The sequence below is a fragment of the Mastigoproctus giganteus genome, chromosome 9, assembly GCF_048544385.1.
Source record: "Mastigoproctus giganteus isolate SK-2022 chromosome 9, ASM4854438v1, whole genome shotgun sequence".
NCBI classification, from domain to species: Eukaryota; Metazoa; Arthropoda; class Arachnida; order Uropygi; family Thelyphonidae; genus Mastigoproctus; species Mastigoproctus giganteus.
The window spans coordinates 47,334,904-47,352,044 of NC_143583.1; the positions used below are offsets into that span (position 1 = coordinate 47,334,904).

Genomic DNA, 17,141 nt, shown 5'->3' on the forward strand with positions numbered 1-17,141 from the left:
CCAGCGAGTCGTTATGCAAATCGAAGCAACTGCAGGTGAACTACAGCGCGTTCACCTGATACTGAGCTTCCTTGATCAGTGTTACTCTTGTTCTTCAGGTGGGAAACTGGAAAGGCAGCGGACTGGACTTAAGCGAGTTTGACAAAGGCCAAATTGTAATGGCCAGACGACTGGGTCAGAGCATATCCGAAACGATACGGCCGGTGGGAAGCTCATGGTCAGCCATGATTAATACCTTCTGAAAGTGGTCCGAGGAGGGAAAACCCACGAACCGCTGGCGAGGTGTTGGACGACCTCGGCTTATCGATGCTCGAGGTGAGCGAAGGCTTTCCCAGATGGTACGGGGCAACAGCAGGGCGACTGTGGCGCAACTGGCCAGTAATTGGAATGCTGGTAACGGGAGAAATATGTCACAACACACAGTACATCAAACCCTGCTGAAAATGGAGCTGCGTAGCCGCAGGTCGCTCCGAGTGCCCAGCTAACAGTGCCTACAACGGGCACGCGAGCATCGAAACTCAACCTTGAGTGATTAGAGGAAGGTCGTCTGGTCCGATGAATCACGTTTCCTGTTGCTCTATGTGGATGGCCGGGTACGTGTGCGTCGTTTACATGGGGAAGTGATGGCGCCTGAATGCACCGTGTGACCAAAACAAGCCAGTGGCGGCGGTATCATGCTTTGGGCGATGTTCTGTTGGGATACCCTGGGTCCAGTCATCCATGTGCCAGCACTCTGACGTCTATCACCTACCTAAACATCATTGCTGACCAGGTACACCATTTCATGACAACGGTCTTCCGCTCTGGCGGTGCCGTCTTTCAGCAGGATAATGCGCCATGTCACACCACCCGGATTGTTCGAGACCGGTTCGCGGAACATGAGGAAGCCTTCCAGGAATTGACCTGGCCTCCAAATTCCCCAGACATCAATCCCATCGAACATCTGTGGTTTGTGTTGGAACAGCAACTCCGATCTGCGGCGTCTCAACCACGGCCCTTACAAGAGTTAAAGGATCTGCTGGTTACGTGTTGGTACCAGATACCACAAGACACATTTAGAAACCTTGAAACGGCCATGCCTAGCCGGGTACGAGCTGTTTGGCTGCACGTGGAGGGCCAACACCATGTTAATCACCACTCAACAAAAGAGAGGTTTCCACAATTACAGAAGCAGGCTCCACCAACGGTCAATGGCACCGCATGTATAAACTCTCTTACTTGCAATAACGAATTCTCTACCTCTATGCCAATGAGGCAAAAGTCATCATTTCCACCTTCACACCCAACTCTTGGCAATGCCTGTCCTGTCATACCTCATTCGCAATTCTCATATTCACAAGGCCTGGGATTAAGTGTCGGAGCGAATTCAATATTCGAACCAGCGAATTCCTCCACATTACAATTTCCACTCCCAGTTCACCCCACTGCATATCCATCCTATCCTATGCAACCAGAGGAAAGTACAAGTATGAACCTCAGAGTGAGCCAACGAACAAGTACGGCCTCACGTTAATGGCTTCGAATTGGCACATCGACCAACTCCAAACTGCAGCCTTCCCACACACCTCCCAGACGGCAGAAGTCCAGATCCTCTAGTGGACTTTTCGTATCTCGCTTAGCCCCAAATACCACAGCAAACCATGTTGCTGAGGTTCTACGTGATCAACTAAACCTTCGACTAAAGGTGCAGCAACTTTACACCAGGAACCCCCGCTGCGCATCGTTCAGGGTTGAATGCGCACAGGACCTGTTCAATTTAATTGGAACCGAATCTATCTGGCCTATTGGCACCATTATTCGACCCTTCTATAATAGGAGAACCAGTCACCTTCCCCAACCTCCACTTCTGCACCAAAACGAAGTCTGCAACATCACTACCCACAGCTGACTGGACTTGTTCCCGGACAACTTCCAAAGATCTCAACAGTCCTCCTTTCGTACCACTGCTCCTCTGCCAAACCCCACCGTTAAGGCACCACTCCGCCATGATACGAGTATCCTGAGCCCCCTAGGTGATGGACCCCATAAAATACCAGTCCATATTTCGTCAGGACGTCGAGCCGTTCTCTTTCGAACACGCCAACTCAGAACACCTCCAATCAGGACGGAAGTTCGTCGAACACCCGTCATCAGGGTGTACTTCCAAAATATCAGGTCCATTAGGAACAAACTAGACTCAGCAGAACAGATCTTCCTCTCCCAGGTCGCTGATGTGGTCTGCCTCGCAGAAACGTGGCTTCAACCTAATCAAGATACACTCTTCTGCTCAGCTATTGCTGGTTACAACATGCTGTCTGCATCCAGGGAGCAATCTAGAGGAGGTGGAGTAGCCATACTGTACAACACCTCCCTATTCTCATATGAGAATTCGACCTCAACTACAACTGAAGATTTCGAAGCGATTATAGTCTCGCTACGCTTCCACTCCAGCCACATTGATATCGCATCTGTGTATATTCCCCCAGGGCCTACAATTGAAATTATTGAAGATTTAGGGAATTGGCTCTTAAACCATCTTCGTCCGTCTGCACAACGCCTTGTTTGTGGTGATTTTAACCTGCCTCCAAACCGACATCACCTCTTTATCAGGCTCTGCGAGTTCTTCGAATCCATCAACATGATACGGGTCAATGAGAACCCCACCAGGGGATTGAACCTACTGGATCTCGCTTTTGCTTCAACACCATGCACAGCTGAGGATGATCCCATCGCATTCTTCCTGTCTGATCACTAGCCCATAGTTTTGACATGGTCATTGCAGGTGCCAAACTTCAACATCCCTGACAACAAATTAGTCAAATATGTTTCAGCACCTAAATACCTTAATCCTCAACTCTGTGTAGAAGCAGCATCTTGCATTCCTTGGGATGTCCTCATTGACTGCGACCTCAGCCTTGCAGTGACACTCCTGTCTGACTGGATTAAATCCGTCAGCGACTATGCTGCCACCAAACGAGTAACAGTAACTCCCCGTTCCAGATCGTGGTGGACTGCTGATCTTAACAACAGCTTCAAAATGAAACAAGTCCTACATAAGAAATGGAAGCATACGAATGACAGTAAAGACAGAATCGCCTTTTCCCGTGCCAGGGCCCACTTTAATCGAAAGAAAGCTGACGCAATCCAAGTGAACCTTAACCACACTCTGAGGAAAGGAAAGCCATTCTATGCTGCCCCACATGGTTGATTCAATCACATGCTTGATCCTCAAGAATGGCTCAAATACATCGCCAGATTTTCAAATACAACCACAGTCCCATCTACAGTTGTCCAGCCTGACTATGAAAACCCTTCGGATGTCCTAGGTACTATCCAGATCATGGAACAGGAGCTCATACGTGCCATCAATTCCCTTCCCACAACAGCCACTGTTGGGGAGGATGGAATTCCACAATTTATGATCAAATGCTTAAGCACATTCATCATAGGCCCTCTTCTCTCGATCTACAACAGATGCCACGCTGAGCATTATTTCCCACCCCAGTGGAATAAATACAGAGTGTACCCCATCCCCAAAAACCAATTTGCCACAAACGTCAGCCAGTTCAGACCCATATCAGTTGCCTCTTGTCTGTTAAAAACTCTTGAAAAGGCTTTGCTACCCACAATCACTCAACAAATCCTCCAGACGAAACCACCTGAAATCCACTATGCTATCGCAGGAAAATCATCAATCACTAACTTGGCAGCCACCACAGAACGAATTCTCTCAGCATTCGAACAAAGAGCTGAGCTAGCAACCACATACCTCGACATAAGCGCAGCCTTTGATGCCGTGTCGATTCCGGCCTTGCTCCTCCTACTTAAGGAGAGTTTTCACATTCGAGGTGATATGCTGTGCTTTTTGGAATCACTTCTCAGTCACAGAATACTTATTCTCCATCGGCAGCAATATACCCTATCCTGCGACATTACTGCTGGAGTACCGCAGGGTGGTGTCCTGTCTGGTATCCTGTTCACAGCCATCATCGTGCCCATTATTGCCTCAACGAATGGTCTCCTATGCTATGCCGATGACTTCAAACTGCTGACTCCAATTAACCCTGGCGACAACCCCGCCCAGCTCAGCAACAGGATCAATTCCCAACTTAAGGATCTAGAATTGTACCTGGCAAACTTCAATCTAAAAATCAACCCTCTGAAGTCTGCTCAGGTTATATTCTCCCTTAAATCCATGCCGACAGTACTCAACGTTTCACTCGCAGGGGTACGAATACCAAACGTACCCTCGCACACAGACCTTGGCGTTCTGTTCGACCAAAAGATGTCCTTTGTCAACCAGATCGACAAACTCAGTACCAGATTTTCTCGTCTACGGTGGATCTCAAAGCAGCAGCTGCTACACGTCCGACATCCTGCCACTGTTAAAAGGTTCATCACCTCCACCGTCTACCCTGCCATTCTCTATGGTGCAGAAATATGGGCCTCTGCTGCACATACAAACCTTAAGCGGGTGTACACTGCTGAGTACTGGCTACTGAAATGGACGAATAACAAGCTTCGGCTACCTCCCGCTACCACAACTACCATGATGGCACAAGCACTCGACATCCCGAGGTTGAAGTTCCTGATCGTTGAAAAGAGGCTGGTCTTCACAGCCAAACTCATCTCAGGCCAAATATCATCTCCAAATATTTGGAATGCTTGCTCTTGGAGGATTCCACAGCCAAGCCTAAGGTCGGTACCAGCACTTGTGGCTCACCGCAACAGGCTTGTAATCACCGAAAGATTTCTGCCCAAGCAGATGCTCGCTGCCCTCAACCGTGTGGACGCCGACATCGACACCATAATAAGTAAAAAGAAGGACAGACACAACTTTATCAAAGCTCTTGAAACCTGAATCACTGCCAAGTTGTATTTGTTTTTCTTTATTTGTGTTCAGCTCCTTGTTTTTATGATGTATTTGTATTTCTTTTTGCATTTGTAATCTGTATTTTGTAGCCTTTTGTATGTGTTCGCTATATTTTGTAGCCATTTGAATTTGTACTTATGTTATCTATATGTGAACCCCTGGCGCTCGTCGCCGTGATGGGATATTGTGCTGTAATTCTACTTCACAATAAAGATTTATTTATTTATTTATATTAGGTAGGTGGTCATAATGTTTTGGCTCATCGGTGTATTTGCCTGTTATATATTTACATATTCAGACACTATTTCAGCCGCGCATCACAGGAAAACATGCATACTGATAGAACAATACTTATGACCCTCAGAAAGATGATATTTATACATATTTCAGTTTTTATATTTACATATTAAGATTAGGGTTGTTCAGTATTTAGTAAATCGATAACAAAAAGCTAGCTTTTCACAAAGAAATCACTTTTGTATTGCACAGTACTTAAACCGACAATTTTTCTTTTCTACTCTTCGCACATTGTCTCTTCTTTGCTCCAAACATCGCACCTCAAAAAACAATGTCCAGTGCTTCAGCTACAATGTACAGATTTGTCAGATTTTAACGAAGTTTCGGTTAGCTCGACAAATACAGTAAACTGTCTAAATGAGCCAAATATAAACTTTCATGAAAATCCAGCCACTGGAAGTCGAGTTGGTATATGCGACGGACATCATAAAGACAATTAGCGCTTTATGCATCAGAGAACACACCTGAAAAAATGAGCTTGCTTGCCACTATCCATATTTAGAGAATCGCTTTCTATTCTAGAATTGGTCACCAGTTAATGGAAGATTGATAGATTGAAACTTACTAAATATTTTCACATTTTTCCCTCTCAAACTTCCTAGTTTCACATTTGATGAAGATCACTGAAGGTCATTTGGCCATAAATTGGCGGACAAATTTATGGCCAATGAAAGAATGAAAAATAACATAAGTACTGCTCAACTAGATTTGTTTGAGTAACACCCTATATGTGTATAAAATAATTCTATCAAAATAATGGTGTTGGAATGAAACCTTATAATTATTTTATTACAAGCTGAAATGAATTTTAAAAATAATAGTGAAAATTTTTCAATATCTCTATAACTTCTCCATCCTTTTCAGACTTAAAGATACTTTTAAGACGCTATTCTGGGCAGTATTTGGAATGGGTGAACCAGATTATGCTGATATTGTACTCTTCCCTAATCAGAGCAGCTATCCTACAAGTAAAAACATGTCATTATGGTTCGAAAACCATGTATTTACAGAAATGATTGGTTATGGCCTTTGGGGAATTTACCATTTAGTTATGGTTGTGATACTTCTCAATATGCTCATTGCAATGATGTCGGAAACTTATCAGAGAATTCAGGCAAGTAATTTATTTGTACCTCTTCCTCAAATAATGTATTCACTCTTGATTTTTATTTAATCAGCTTGAAAAATATCCCTCTTATAATTACATTTCAAGAATTCCCTTCAAGTGTTACTTATAGATAAGTATTATTTCGATTAATTTTAATAACTGATAATGACAATCGATAAATGCTAATTACAGTATCACATTTTTTAACAGAAAAATGCCGACATGGAATGGAAGTTTGCCTGTTCTACAGTGTGGTTAACAATTTTGCATAGTCAGAGTATGGTTCCCCCACCTTTTAATCTTATTCCTTCTCTGAATAAACTAGTGACGTTTGGAAAGTGGACATTAGATAAAATGATACGTAAGAAAGATGGAACACCTGAGCCAGACTGTTCTCTTCAAGTAATTTTTTTAAACTGCTATTTTTAAAAAAAATTGCAATTATAATATTTTGTTTATCAGTTTGTCATTCTTTACCAGATATGAAATTGTGGTTACAAAAATCAAATATTCTCTTTCAACTATACTGCACAGCTCTTGTTCCTCTCCAGAAGTAAGTTCTTTATTCATAATAACTCTTTTCCGCTGTTACAACTGTTTCGAAGCTATTTCAATCTCTTTATTCTTCGGAAAAATATTGCGAATTTCCAGATGTACGATTAGATAATGTAAAGTTATTGAAACGTACGTATTTTAAAAAAATAATAAGTTTGAGTCAGTATTAACCATGTGACACAGCCAACGGGATTTTTTCTTTCCATTATTGTTTCTTGTAATCACTGAGAATGGCTCACCGTAATCAAAGTTTTCCATGGAACTTTGTTGTGTTGAGATTATAATCTTTAAGTATAATGCTCATACGTAGTATGAACATTATGTAGCATCAGCCAAAAAAAAAAAAAAAAAAACAATTTCACACATCCATTCCCTTTAAAAATTTGTCCAGTTGCTCCTTGATTTTATTTAAGCTATCAACGTCCACAACGACAGATGGAAGTTTGTTCCAGCAATTAACCACCCGCTGGCTAAATGCAAATTTCCGCACATCTATTATACAACTGTCTTTCCTCAATTTTAATTTATGCCCCCTCAGTTTCGTAATCTGAGCAAGCGGAAGAATCCCATCAGAATTCAGCTTGCTCAACCCATTCAAGGCCTTATACACCTCAATCAGATCACCTCGCAGGTACCTAGTCTCCAGCTGCTGCAGTTTGCAGAACTTAAGCCTCTCTTAGTAAGAGGATCCCCTTCGTTCCCCTCAGCAATCTTGTTGCCCTTCTCTGTACACGCTCAATCAGCTCTACATCCTTCCTAAAATGAGGCCTCCAGTCCTGTACGCAGTACTCAAGGCGTGGCCCAGCCATTGCCTTATAGAAAGGGATAATCACCTCATTTTCCATACTAGCAAAATTCCTGTATATCATTGACATGACCTGCTCTGGCAGCCTGTCTGCATCGCTCAGAATACTTCATATCTGACTGCACAATTACTCCCAGATCTTTTTCATTTTCTACCATCCTAAGCAGTACCACACAGTTGGTACGTTTCTCTGTGGTTACTTCTACCCATATGCAGTACTTTGTATTTGTTAATGTTAAACGTCAGTTGCCACTTCTCAGCCCATCTGCCCAAATTTTCTAGATCCTGTCTGTTGCAGTAGTATACTGGTGTGCAAAATTTAAGGAGCAGTTAGGTTTTCACCTGTAGCTTCTCATAGGAGTGGCCTGGATATGGGAAAAGCATACCAAAAGGAACCTCGTGAGGTAAGAAATGATGAAGGAAACAACACCGACACAACAACGGAAGCAAAACGGTACAGGGGGACTTTATTCAAAAATGGCAACACAGCACTGGCTGCCATGATGATGCATCACTGCCAAAGATGGAACAAAGGAGATATGGCCACCCCTAATGTCGATGCAGGCTTTGCACCGCCTGTCCATACTTAGAACAATGTTGTTGATAAGTTCTTGCGGTAACATCGTCCATTCCTCTGTTAGCGCCAATACATACGAACAACGTCCTCACTTTCCAAAAGCATATCAACAGCTGCAGTGCAATGGGATGTGGCATTATCATCCATAAATACGAACTCGGGGTCAATGGCACCTCGGAACAGACGCACATGGAGAAGAATTACCTCAGTACAGTAGCGTGCACCTGTTACAGTACCGCCTTCCAGTAGCAGCAGTTCTGTACGTCTATCCAAGATAACGCCTCCCCAGACGAGATCACCACGACCGCCATATCGATCCCTTTCAGTGATGTTTGGTGGATGGTACCTTGTGCCAACCTCTCGCCAGATTAGCTGACGTCCAGAATCGCTGCTGAGACTGAATCTACTCTCATCAGTAAAGAGTACCTTAAGTAAAGATTTTGTTGTTGTAATCTTTAGAAATAGTATCGGTCCTTACGTTTTGCACACCCGTGTAGTACACTGCTATTACTATCATTAACAACCCTGCCAACCTTTGTATCATCTGCAAACTTCGACACTAAGCCTAATATACTTTCATCAATATTATTGATAAATATACAAAACAACAGCGGGCTCAACACCGAACCTTGGGGGACTCTACTAATAACGTTAGTTCACGAAGAGCAGCGTCCAGTGTGTTACAATTGATCACTTTTTTTTTATTTTTCAATCGAAGAAAGCAAATTGTTAATTTTTGGCTTTAAAAACTGAAACATGGTCTGAAAAATCATTTCAGTTATGTCTGCTGTTTATTATTTTTTATTTAACAAAGCTCTTTCTGGTATCTGGCCAATAGTTTCTATATTCAATGCTGAAACAATTAAGTGCTGAAAACAATGTTTCTGTGTTGAAAGCAATTCCATACGAAAAACCTTTCAATCATTATAAATTATTTGTGTTTTTCTATGTAATGGATATTAAATTCTTTTCATCTTTTAGAGGTGCTGCTTTTGGAAGACTTCTGAGGAAATTTCCAAGAAAGATGAAGAAGTTTATCAGGTAACAGCAGTAAAAAATTAAAATTTAGCATTAGTTTTGATGACCAGGTTTCCTCGCCTACCACAGATATTACGATCACCACATGGAAAAGGATTGAGTTCTAATCTCGTCAAGACGGAGGAATTTTTTTAACATTTTTTAACACTGTGGCCTACTAAATCTTGTGCTAGGGTTGCATGGTTTGTCCTCGGAGACTTTAATCGTCTAAAAAACTAGCAAGTCCATAGAACAAACGGATGTCATTATATACTGTAATTCACAGACATTATATAATCTGTAATTCACAGACATTATATAACGACGACTCATGAACTTAGCTGGCTAATTATAATTACCATAAAAAACTCAAATCGACACTCAAGTCTAATCCTCCATGATTTACACGGCGTCTGCTTGGCTCCACATTATATATATCTTTTCTTTTATACCTATGAATTTGGAGGTGGTATCGCATCCTCTTATATATTATTATTTGTATCAAGGAAAATTGTCTGCACGAGTAACCAGTGGCATCGTTACTATCTATCCCCACCGGGTGGAACAGGTCCGGATTCGAATCTCGTCAAGGACGCCAGGAACTTTTATGGGTTTTTTTAATCCTTGGCTGATTTAGTCGGGCTCAGGCGTAGATAGCAAGGTCCCCCTTCTCCGGACACTCGGGTTTTTTGTTCAGCAAAACAAGTAAATCAACCAGAAAGCACACGCAACTCACGAACACAATACACTTGGGCAGATTCCTTTAGTGTTCTAGATGACTGTTTGGCCTTCTCTTTATACTTACAGCATCTCTCTTTAAAAGATTAAAAATTTTACAGTAATGCTCTTCAGAATATCTAGGAATGAATGAGAACTAAAAATAAATTCTCTCAGTATCTTGTATTGTTCTGTCTTTATCACAATATGCCCCTTGTATTTGGTTTCAAAGGGCCAGCCTTCTTACTCTAAAATCTCAACTGGAAACTCTACAAAGATCTTTACTCTTGCCCTTGCTACTCGCATGCCGTACAGTCTCCACACTGGCGTCTACGAGCTGTCATAGGCATCTTACCCGCTGACCTTCATGTTATTTATAAAGGTCTCTACTATTATATTAGGAAAGGAATGCTTATTACCTTCTTAAATATGACTGTCAATCCAACTGCTGATCCAAAAAAAAAAAAAAAAGGGAAAAGAGAAATACTGGAATCTATTCGCCAAGTGTTGGCAATCCAGGTGGTTCTTGTCTACTAAAGAGATTGTTACTAAGTCGTTTATACCTAACATATCAGCTACGTGTTCGAACGCTGTACAAAAATGGCTCTTCCCCGGTCTCTGAACGTTATATTTAATAACAGGACATGGATCATTAAATGCGAAGCTCTCACAGTTTAAATTGACCTCTACAGATTCTTGCTTATGTGGTGGCACTGAGGACTGGCAACACGTGATTTATTCTTGCCCAATCTACAATGACCTTCGGCAAAAAGTCTCAATTTCATCACGTGATTTTTCTCCAGGAAATGAACATGATTTAATTGCAAATAAGGAAACTTTTGAAATCTTCCAAGACTTTGTCAAAGAAATCTTTAACAGAAGGCACCAGCTAATCGGCTTTCTTACTATCAAGATATTTTTCTTATAACTAAATGAAATATTTTATGATGTGGTTATCTGCCTCGAACATGTATCTGTTTCAGAATTACGCCGATGACATTTATGGGCCTTTTGCACAACTTGAGTTAGTTGATCTAAGATGTGGATAGCTTTTCTCCCGTATACTCGGATTTATTTTTTGTCCAGCAAACAGGCAAATCAACCACAGAACATATGCAGTTGTCAGACGTAATACACTGGTGTTCAGAAAAAAGTGCATCACCTAGGAATTTCACATTTCTAACCCTTTTTCGCGATGGTATGTTATATTAATATCTAGCATCACAATTAGAAATATAAACAAAAGATAAAAAAGACTAGCATCACAAATAGAAATATAAACAAAAGATATTTATTAATAGTTAAAGAAAAGCTAAGTAATATTTGACAGGTGCTCTCAAAATATTCCAAAATGAGCATTTGCAACCTTACAACAACAACAGTTTTGGTAAACACGACAATTATGGCTGAAATGTTATCAGAAGCCCTCAGTTTGCTTCAGTTTATCATTTTAAATGGAAAACAAAATGAAAAGTTCACCAGGTGCAAACTAATATTTAGTTTAACCGCCTCTGGCCCTGATGACAGCTGCACACCGTCGAGGCATTGACAAGATCAATTTCTGAAGATAATCAACCGATATTTTGTGGTTCCAAACACGAATTATGGCTTTCTGAAGTTCACGAAGGGTTTTTGGTTTCTTTCTGGCAACAGATTCCACACGATGCCAACAGTTCTCTATAGGATTCAGATCGGCGCTGTTTCCTGGCCAGCTAAGAGTTTAAATGGACCGTTCTTCCAACCATTTTTTCACCTGTAACAAATGTAAACACATTACTGTCGAACCTCTCGAACCAAGTGCAGAAATTAAGCTAAAGTAACTACAGGAGTGCCTAAGTACACTTTTCGCCCGATGACAAGGAGCAGAGTCGTCCTGAAAGATGCAGTTACTTGGGAGATTGAAATGGTCTCTAATGGTTGGCAGCAATTTGCCTTCCAATATAGCCAGGTATCCATTGGCATTTACAGAACCTTTTATAAACTGCAGGTGATACGAAATGCACCCCTATATCATTTGGCTGGTAGGGAATTTCACTGTAGACACCATACAGTCTGGATGGTATTCTTCACTACGCCTACGGCGAATCGTTTGTCTCCCATCAGAGCCATGCAGATTGAGTTTCTTCTCATCCGAGAAAATAACTGACTTTTGACCTACTCCTTACACCAAATTCATTGGACCTTTTTAATTTTTTGTATGAGTAGGGGCTTCTTCTTAGGACGACGGGCTACAAGTCCATTTTTGAAGAGACGTCGTCTGACTGTTATTGCACTTGCTACCACTCCTGTATGTTCTTTACATTCTCTTTTCAGTTCAGACGAAGAAGCTTTACGGTTTTTAAGCCATAAGCACTTCAAACCGCGGTCCTGTTTCGGCATAGAGTTTGCATCCGGTTCCTTTTTTTTTTTTTTTCCTATCAGCAGAACGAGTATTCCTGAGTTTTAAAAGAAATGTACTCACTGTCGACTGATTACAAGACACTCTATAAGCAATATTACGGGAAGAACATCCTTCCTCACGTAAAGCAATAATAGCACTCTTTCTTCGTGGCGTTAACTGCATGTAACTCGCCATCCTGACACAAGCAAGAAATGACTGCAACTCTTGCAGAGCGTGCTTATATAGCTGAAATTAACAGCTGATGCAATATTACGTCATCACCTACGCGTGTCAATCTTATCTGTAAGAAATATTGCCATATACTTAGGAGTGACGCAATTTATTTGAACACCAGTGTATATAAGGTGCAATAAGGTGTAAGTCACTGATTCGTCTAAAACCCAACAACGCATTTGTAATCACTGCCACCTAGTTGTTCCTTTATCTTCAAATTCTTTTAAATTTTATCTGCATGAAGAGTCACTTCTGGTAATTACATCAAGGATGTATTGCTTTCTCTCGTTCGTTCTCACTGAAGTGAATCAGTAAAATGAACGAAGGAAGGATATTTTCTTGGGTAGAAGAAAAAAGAACTACAAGTCACAAATGCTAAATTCTGGGGAGTAACAGAAAGCTGGATCTCATGAAGTTTAATTTCGGACAGCGTGTTGTAGATTACTGGAATAAATTGTCTACCACAGTGGTCGAGGCAGACAGTTTGGTAAAACGGAATCGGATAACCACTTTTTGGCAATGGGGAAGATATGAATGATACTGAATTTTTTCTCCCTTTTTTGGCAAATGCAGAAAAAGTACGCTTCCTTGCATCTATTAGCCATTATTATGCTAATACGAATTAATCATAAATTACAAAACAAAAAGAAACTGAAATTTAATCTAAAGCAGCTGTTCAAATTTACCTTCATTTGGTTCAACTCCACGTGTAGAATCCACTATTCCGGATATGTCCTATCGTTGCAGGACTATTTTTAATGGTTTCAGAAACTTCCAAAATGCGATTTCTCAGTTCGCTTTGCGTGTCCCCAAGGGTAGCACGGTGGTTATAATCACTGTTCTCTCCGCACCTTTTCGAAAAGGCCTGGATTCGAATCCCAATAACGAAGTAAGGAAGTTTTATGAACTTCTTATTTACATTGCAGCAGAGTTATTCGGTCTCAGATGAAGATAACCATGTTTTTTTCAGCCAAAGGCTGGGACTTTTCTTCCAACGAAACAGGCAAATTGATCAGATAACACACTGGATTTACAAACATAATACACATGCGTTGATGATTTTTGTTCTCTGTAGTAACCCTAATATGAAATATTTACTTTTATTTTATTACTTTGTTTTACGTGATAATAAATGTTGAATAAACCATGATTTCTTGTGACACCAACAAATGTAATCTCAGAGTATGACGTCGGATTAACGTAGCGACCTTTGTAAAAGGCTGTTCCTACCAATTCATCCATTTTTTTTTCTCTGTATTTAAAAAGTCAGAAACTGGAAAAGTGAATTGATGAAAGGTCATACACAAACCATATCCTCTGGTAATTTTCAGGGTGTATATCTTCCAATAATTCCCACAAATTGTTCTTCAGAAAATGTAGGTTATACCATTCTTGAAATTAAATTTAAAAAATTAAATTTTTTTATAAAATTAAAAGGTAAATTAAAAGTAAAGTAAGATTATACCTCCCCTACAGGTAGGTACTTAAAATGTTATAGAAGTATACAGAACGAATGAAAAAAAAAAGTACGGTATTTCATTTTATCTGATAACTCTACATTATCGATTATTTTTATTATATACGTATTATGTTTTGTAATATGACACATGACTAATGTCACCATCAGTTATGTTATACATTAAAATCAGGAAATACACTGAGTGGACAGAAATCATGGTATACCTACGTAGTAACGGGTAGGCTCACCTGTCACCAGAATAAGGGCAGTCACACGGCGAGGTATTGAGTCTACTAGTTCACGAAAGCGTTCCACAGGTATTTCCATCCACGCTTGTTGCACCGCTGTCCATAATTCCGTCGCATTCCTCGGTGGAGGATCCAAACTCGAACTGCCCTTTCCAGAGCATCCCAAAGATGCTCCATATGGTTCATATCCGGTGAACGGGAGGCCATTCCATGATGATAAAATCTGAGGAATGCTCTTCGAACCATGTTCTAGTCACCACAGCTCTGTGGGGAGAGTCTTCCTGCTGGAAGAGTCCATTGCCCTGTAGGCGCACGATGACCATAATCGTTCAGAGATGCGTCTAGACGTACCAGAGGTCCCAACGTGTGCCAGTTGTACACACCCCAGATTATTACCGACCGTACACCTGCCTGAACAGTTCCTTGTTGACATGATGGGTGCATAACTTCGTGTGGTTTCCGCCAGATACGCACCCTTCTGTCCCCTAGAAATAACTAGAAACGAGACTCATCGGACCAGGAGACCCATCTCCAATCATCCAAGGTCCAGTGCCGACGTTCTTTCGCCCAGTTGAGGCGTAGAGTCCTGTGTCGTGGTGTTAACAATGGGACTTTGGTGTGTGTGTGTCGGCGGCTCCCATAACGTATTACGGCTAATGATCTCCTGATGGTCTTGGTGGAGACGTTTCTGGCACCTCCCTGGTTGAAGTCGGCAGTGATTTGTGCCACTGACGCTCTCTGGTTGGCTGAAACAATGCGATACAGAAGTCGACGGTCGCGTTCATTCACCACCTTTCTCCGCCCACAGCGCTGTCCACAATGAAATGTTATTCCGGAAAGGGCGTAGTCCCAATACACTCTTGATACTGTCGAACGGGGATAGTGCAATTTCTGTACCACCTCTGCGATAGAGTGACCCTTGTCGGGCACACACCATCATTCTCTTTCAAAGTCCGTTAACTCACGACGTTTATCCATACTGACATCGAATTACCGTCTACGTGAATGCAGTGATGCTATATACCTGCCAAGCGGTAGGTTCGTCCACTAGCGAGAGGGGTGAGAGCGTCGCGTTGCCCAGGAATCAGGTATCCTATGAATTCTGTGCTTTCAGTGTAATATGCTGTTTTTAGATGAAGTTTCTGTTGCTCAGTAATCCTACTTGAGTTGGAAATTAACCTGTTTTTAAGTCACCGTAGGGTTTGTTAAGGATTTGTAAACAGGTATATTGAAGGAATTTCCATATGCCAAACATATACAAATCTCATTTGATTTTTTTCGAAATTCCCTAATGTTAACAAGAAATAACTTTATCAAATCGTTTTTTTTTCTCTCCATTTAGAAACTCATGGTGCGACTAGTCAGACGTTATTTGAATTCTCTAGAACAGAAGAAGAAGTGTGGTTTGGAAATTTCTGCAGAAACACTGGATAAATTAAAAATGGACATTCTAGTGGATCTGAAGAAGATGCTGAGATCAAGTGGGATATCAATGAAACTCAACAGAAGTACATCTGTTTAAGTGAAATCAAAAATAAGAATTATTGCAATTATGATAGTGATCTACAATTCCAGTTTTTATGGACCTCATACTGCTAGATAAGGTGTCATCCAATTCCGAACGGATAAACCTTCACAAAGAAATGTTTGTACAAATAAGTTTATACATTTTCACATACTTCTTTACATGCCTCATACTCGTATTTCATAGACATTTACGACCGGAAGAGATAGATGAAGTATTTAAAAAAGGATGTATTTTAAATAAAAAAAAAAAAAAATGAGAAACCACAAGAAAAATATTTGATTACAATTTAATTTACTTTAAATTGTAATCAAAAATATTTGATTACAATTTAATTTACTGAAACACTTTAATGGCTTAAGACTCAGGCTGCGAGAGAATTAGACAACGTAATTAGTGCAAACGCATATTAGTACGCAACAAACTCTGAATTAGCAAAAACGGCATCGTTTTAGTTAAATCTCATATTGTGAATACTTTCACAACGAGCTGCCATGATATTGCACTACTTCACCAAAGGAGAAGACTATTGTTACTGATTCTCAGCGTATGCCACTACCCAGACGGCACCGTTTCGGGGCTATTTGGCCCTTCTTTGGCCAAACTCTTTGTGAAGGTATTCACAATATGAGATTTAACCGCAACGATGTCGTTTTTGTTAATTCAGAGTTTGCTGCGTACTAATTTGATGCGTTTGCACTAATTTGTACGTTGTCTAATTCTCTCGCAGACTCAGGCTTAAGCCCTTAAAGTGTTTCAGTCTAAATTACTTTATGCACCATCAGGCGTCTCTCATTAACAGTTGTGGAGTTATACTTCACAACTGTTCTGTCATCATTGCATCGCCAGGGTACCTACCCACTAACCCACCGAAGAAGAGCCAAATAGTCCCGAAACGGTCGCCAGGAGGAGCCTGATCAGCCCGGAATTTCCAAGAATAGGTAACAACAGTCTTCTCTACTGGGGAAGCGTTGTCTATTCGAGAAGTTTATGGGTGGTGTGAGTTGAAGGATTTACTGTCCCTTTAATTCTTCTAAACCGTTTCTTTTCCTCTTCCACTCCTAATATTACTTTCCCTCTACTTTTTTGCTTTTCTAAGTCTAATAGGGACAAGTGGATAGTAGAGTTATTATCCCACACATATACAAATAGCCCCGAAACGAGGGCCGTCTGGGTGGTGGTATCCGCTGAGAAAAAGTAACAATAGTCTTCTCCTTTGGTGAAGCGTTGCTTATTCGAAGTAGTGCAATATCATGGCAACTCGTTGCGAAGGTATTCACAATATGAGATTAAACTAAAACGATGCCGTTTTTGCTAATTCAGAGTTTGCTGCATACTATTTTAATTTACTTAATGAAATGTATATA

General features: G+C 40.9%; 1 protein-coding gene across 2 annotated transcripts in view; it reads left to right on the forward strand.

The window, feature by feature from the left end:
• Nucleotides 1–15,930, forward strand: part of LOC150080199 (short transient receptor potential channel 5-like) — a 93,278-nt gene extending 77,348 nt beyond the window's left edge. For both annotated transcript variants that reach the window (XM_090381206.1, XM_090381207.1), the window contains exons 8-11: nucleotides 6,014–6,263; nucleotides 6,468–6,659; nucleotides 9,176–9,235; nucleotides 15,592–15,930. In XM_090381206.1, coding sequence (XP_090237332.1) covers nucleotides 6,014–6,263; nucleotides 6,468–6,659; nucleotides 9,176–9,235; nucleotides 15,592–15,771 — 682 coding nt within the window. In that variant the 3' untranslated portion in view covers nucleotides 15,772–15,930. The remainder of the gene's footprint in view (nucleotides 1–6,013; nucleotides 6,264–6,467; nucleotides 6,660–9,175; nucleotides 9,236–15,591) is intronic.
• The last annotated feature ends 1,211 nt before the right edge of the window (nucleotides 15,931–17,141 follow it).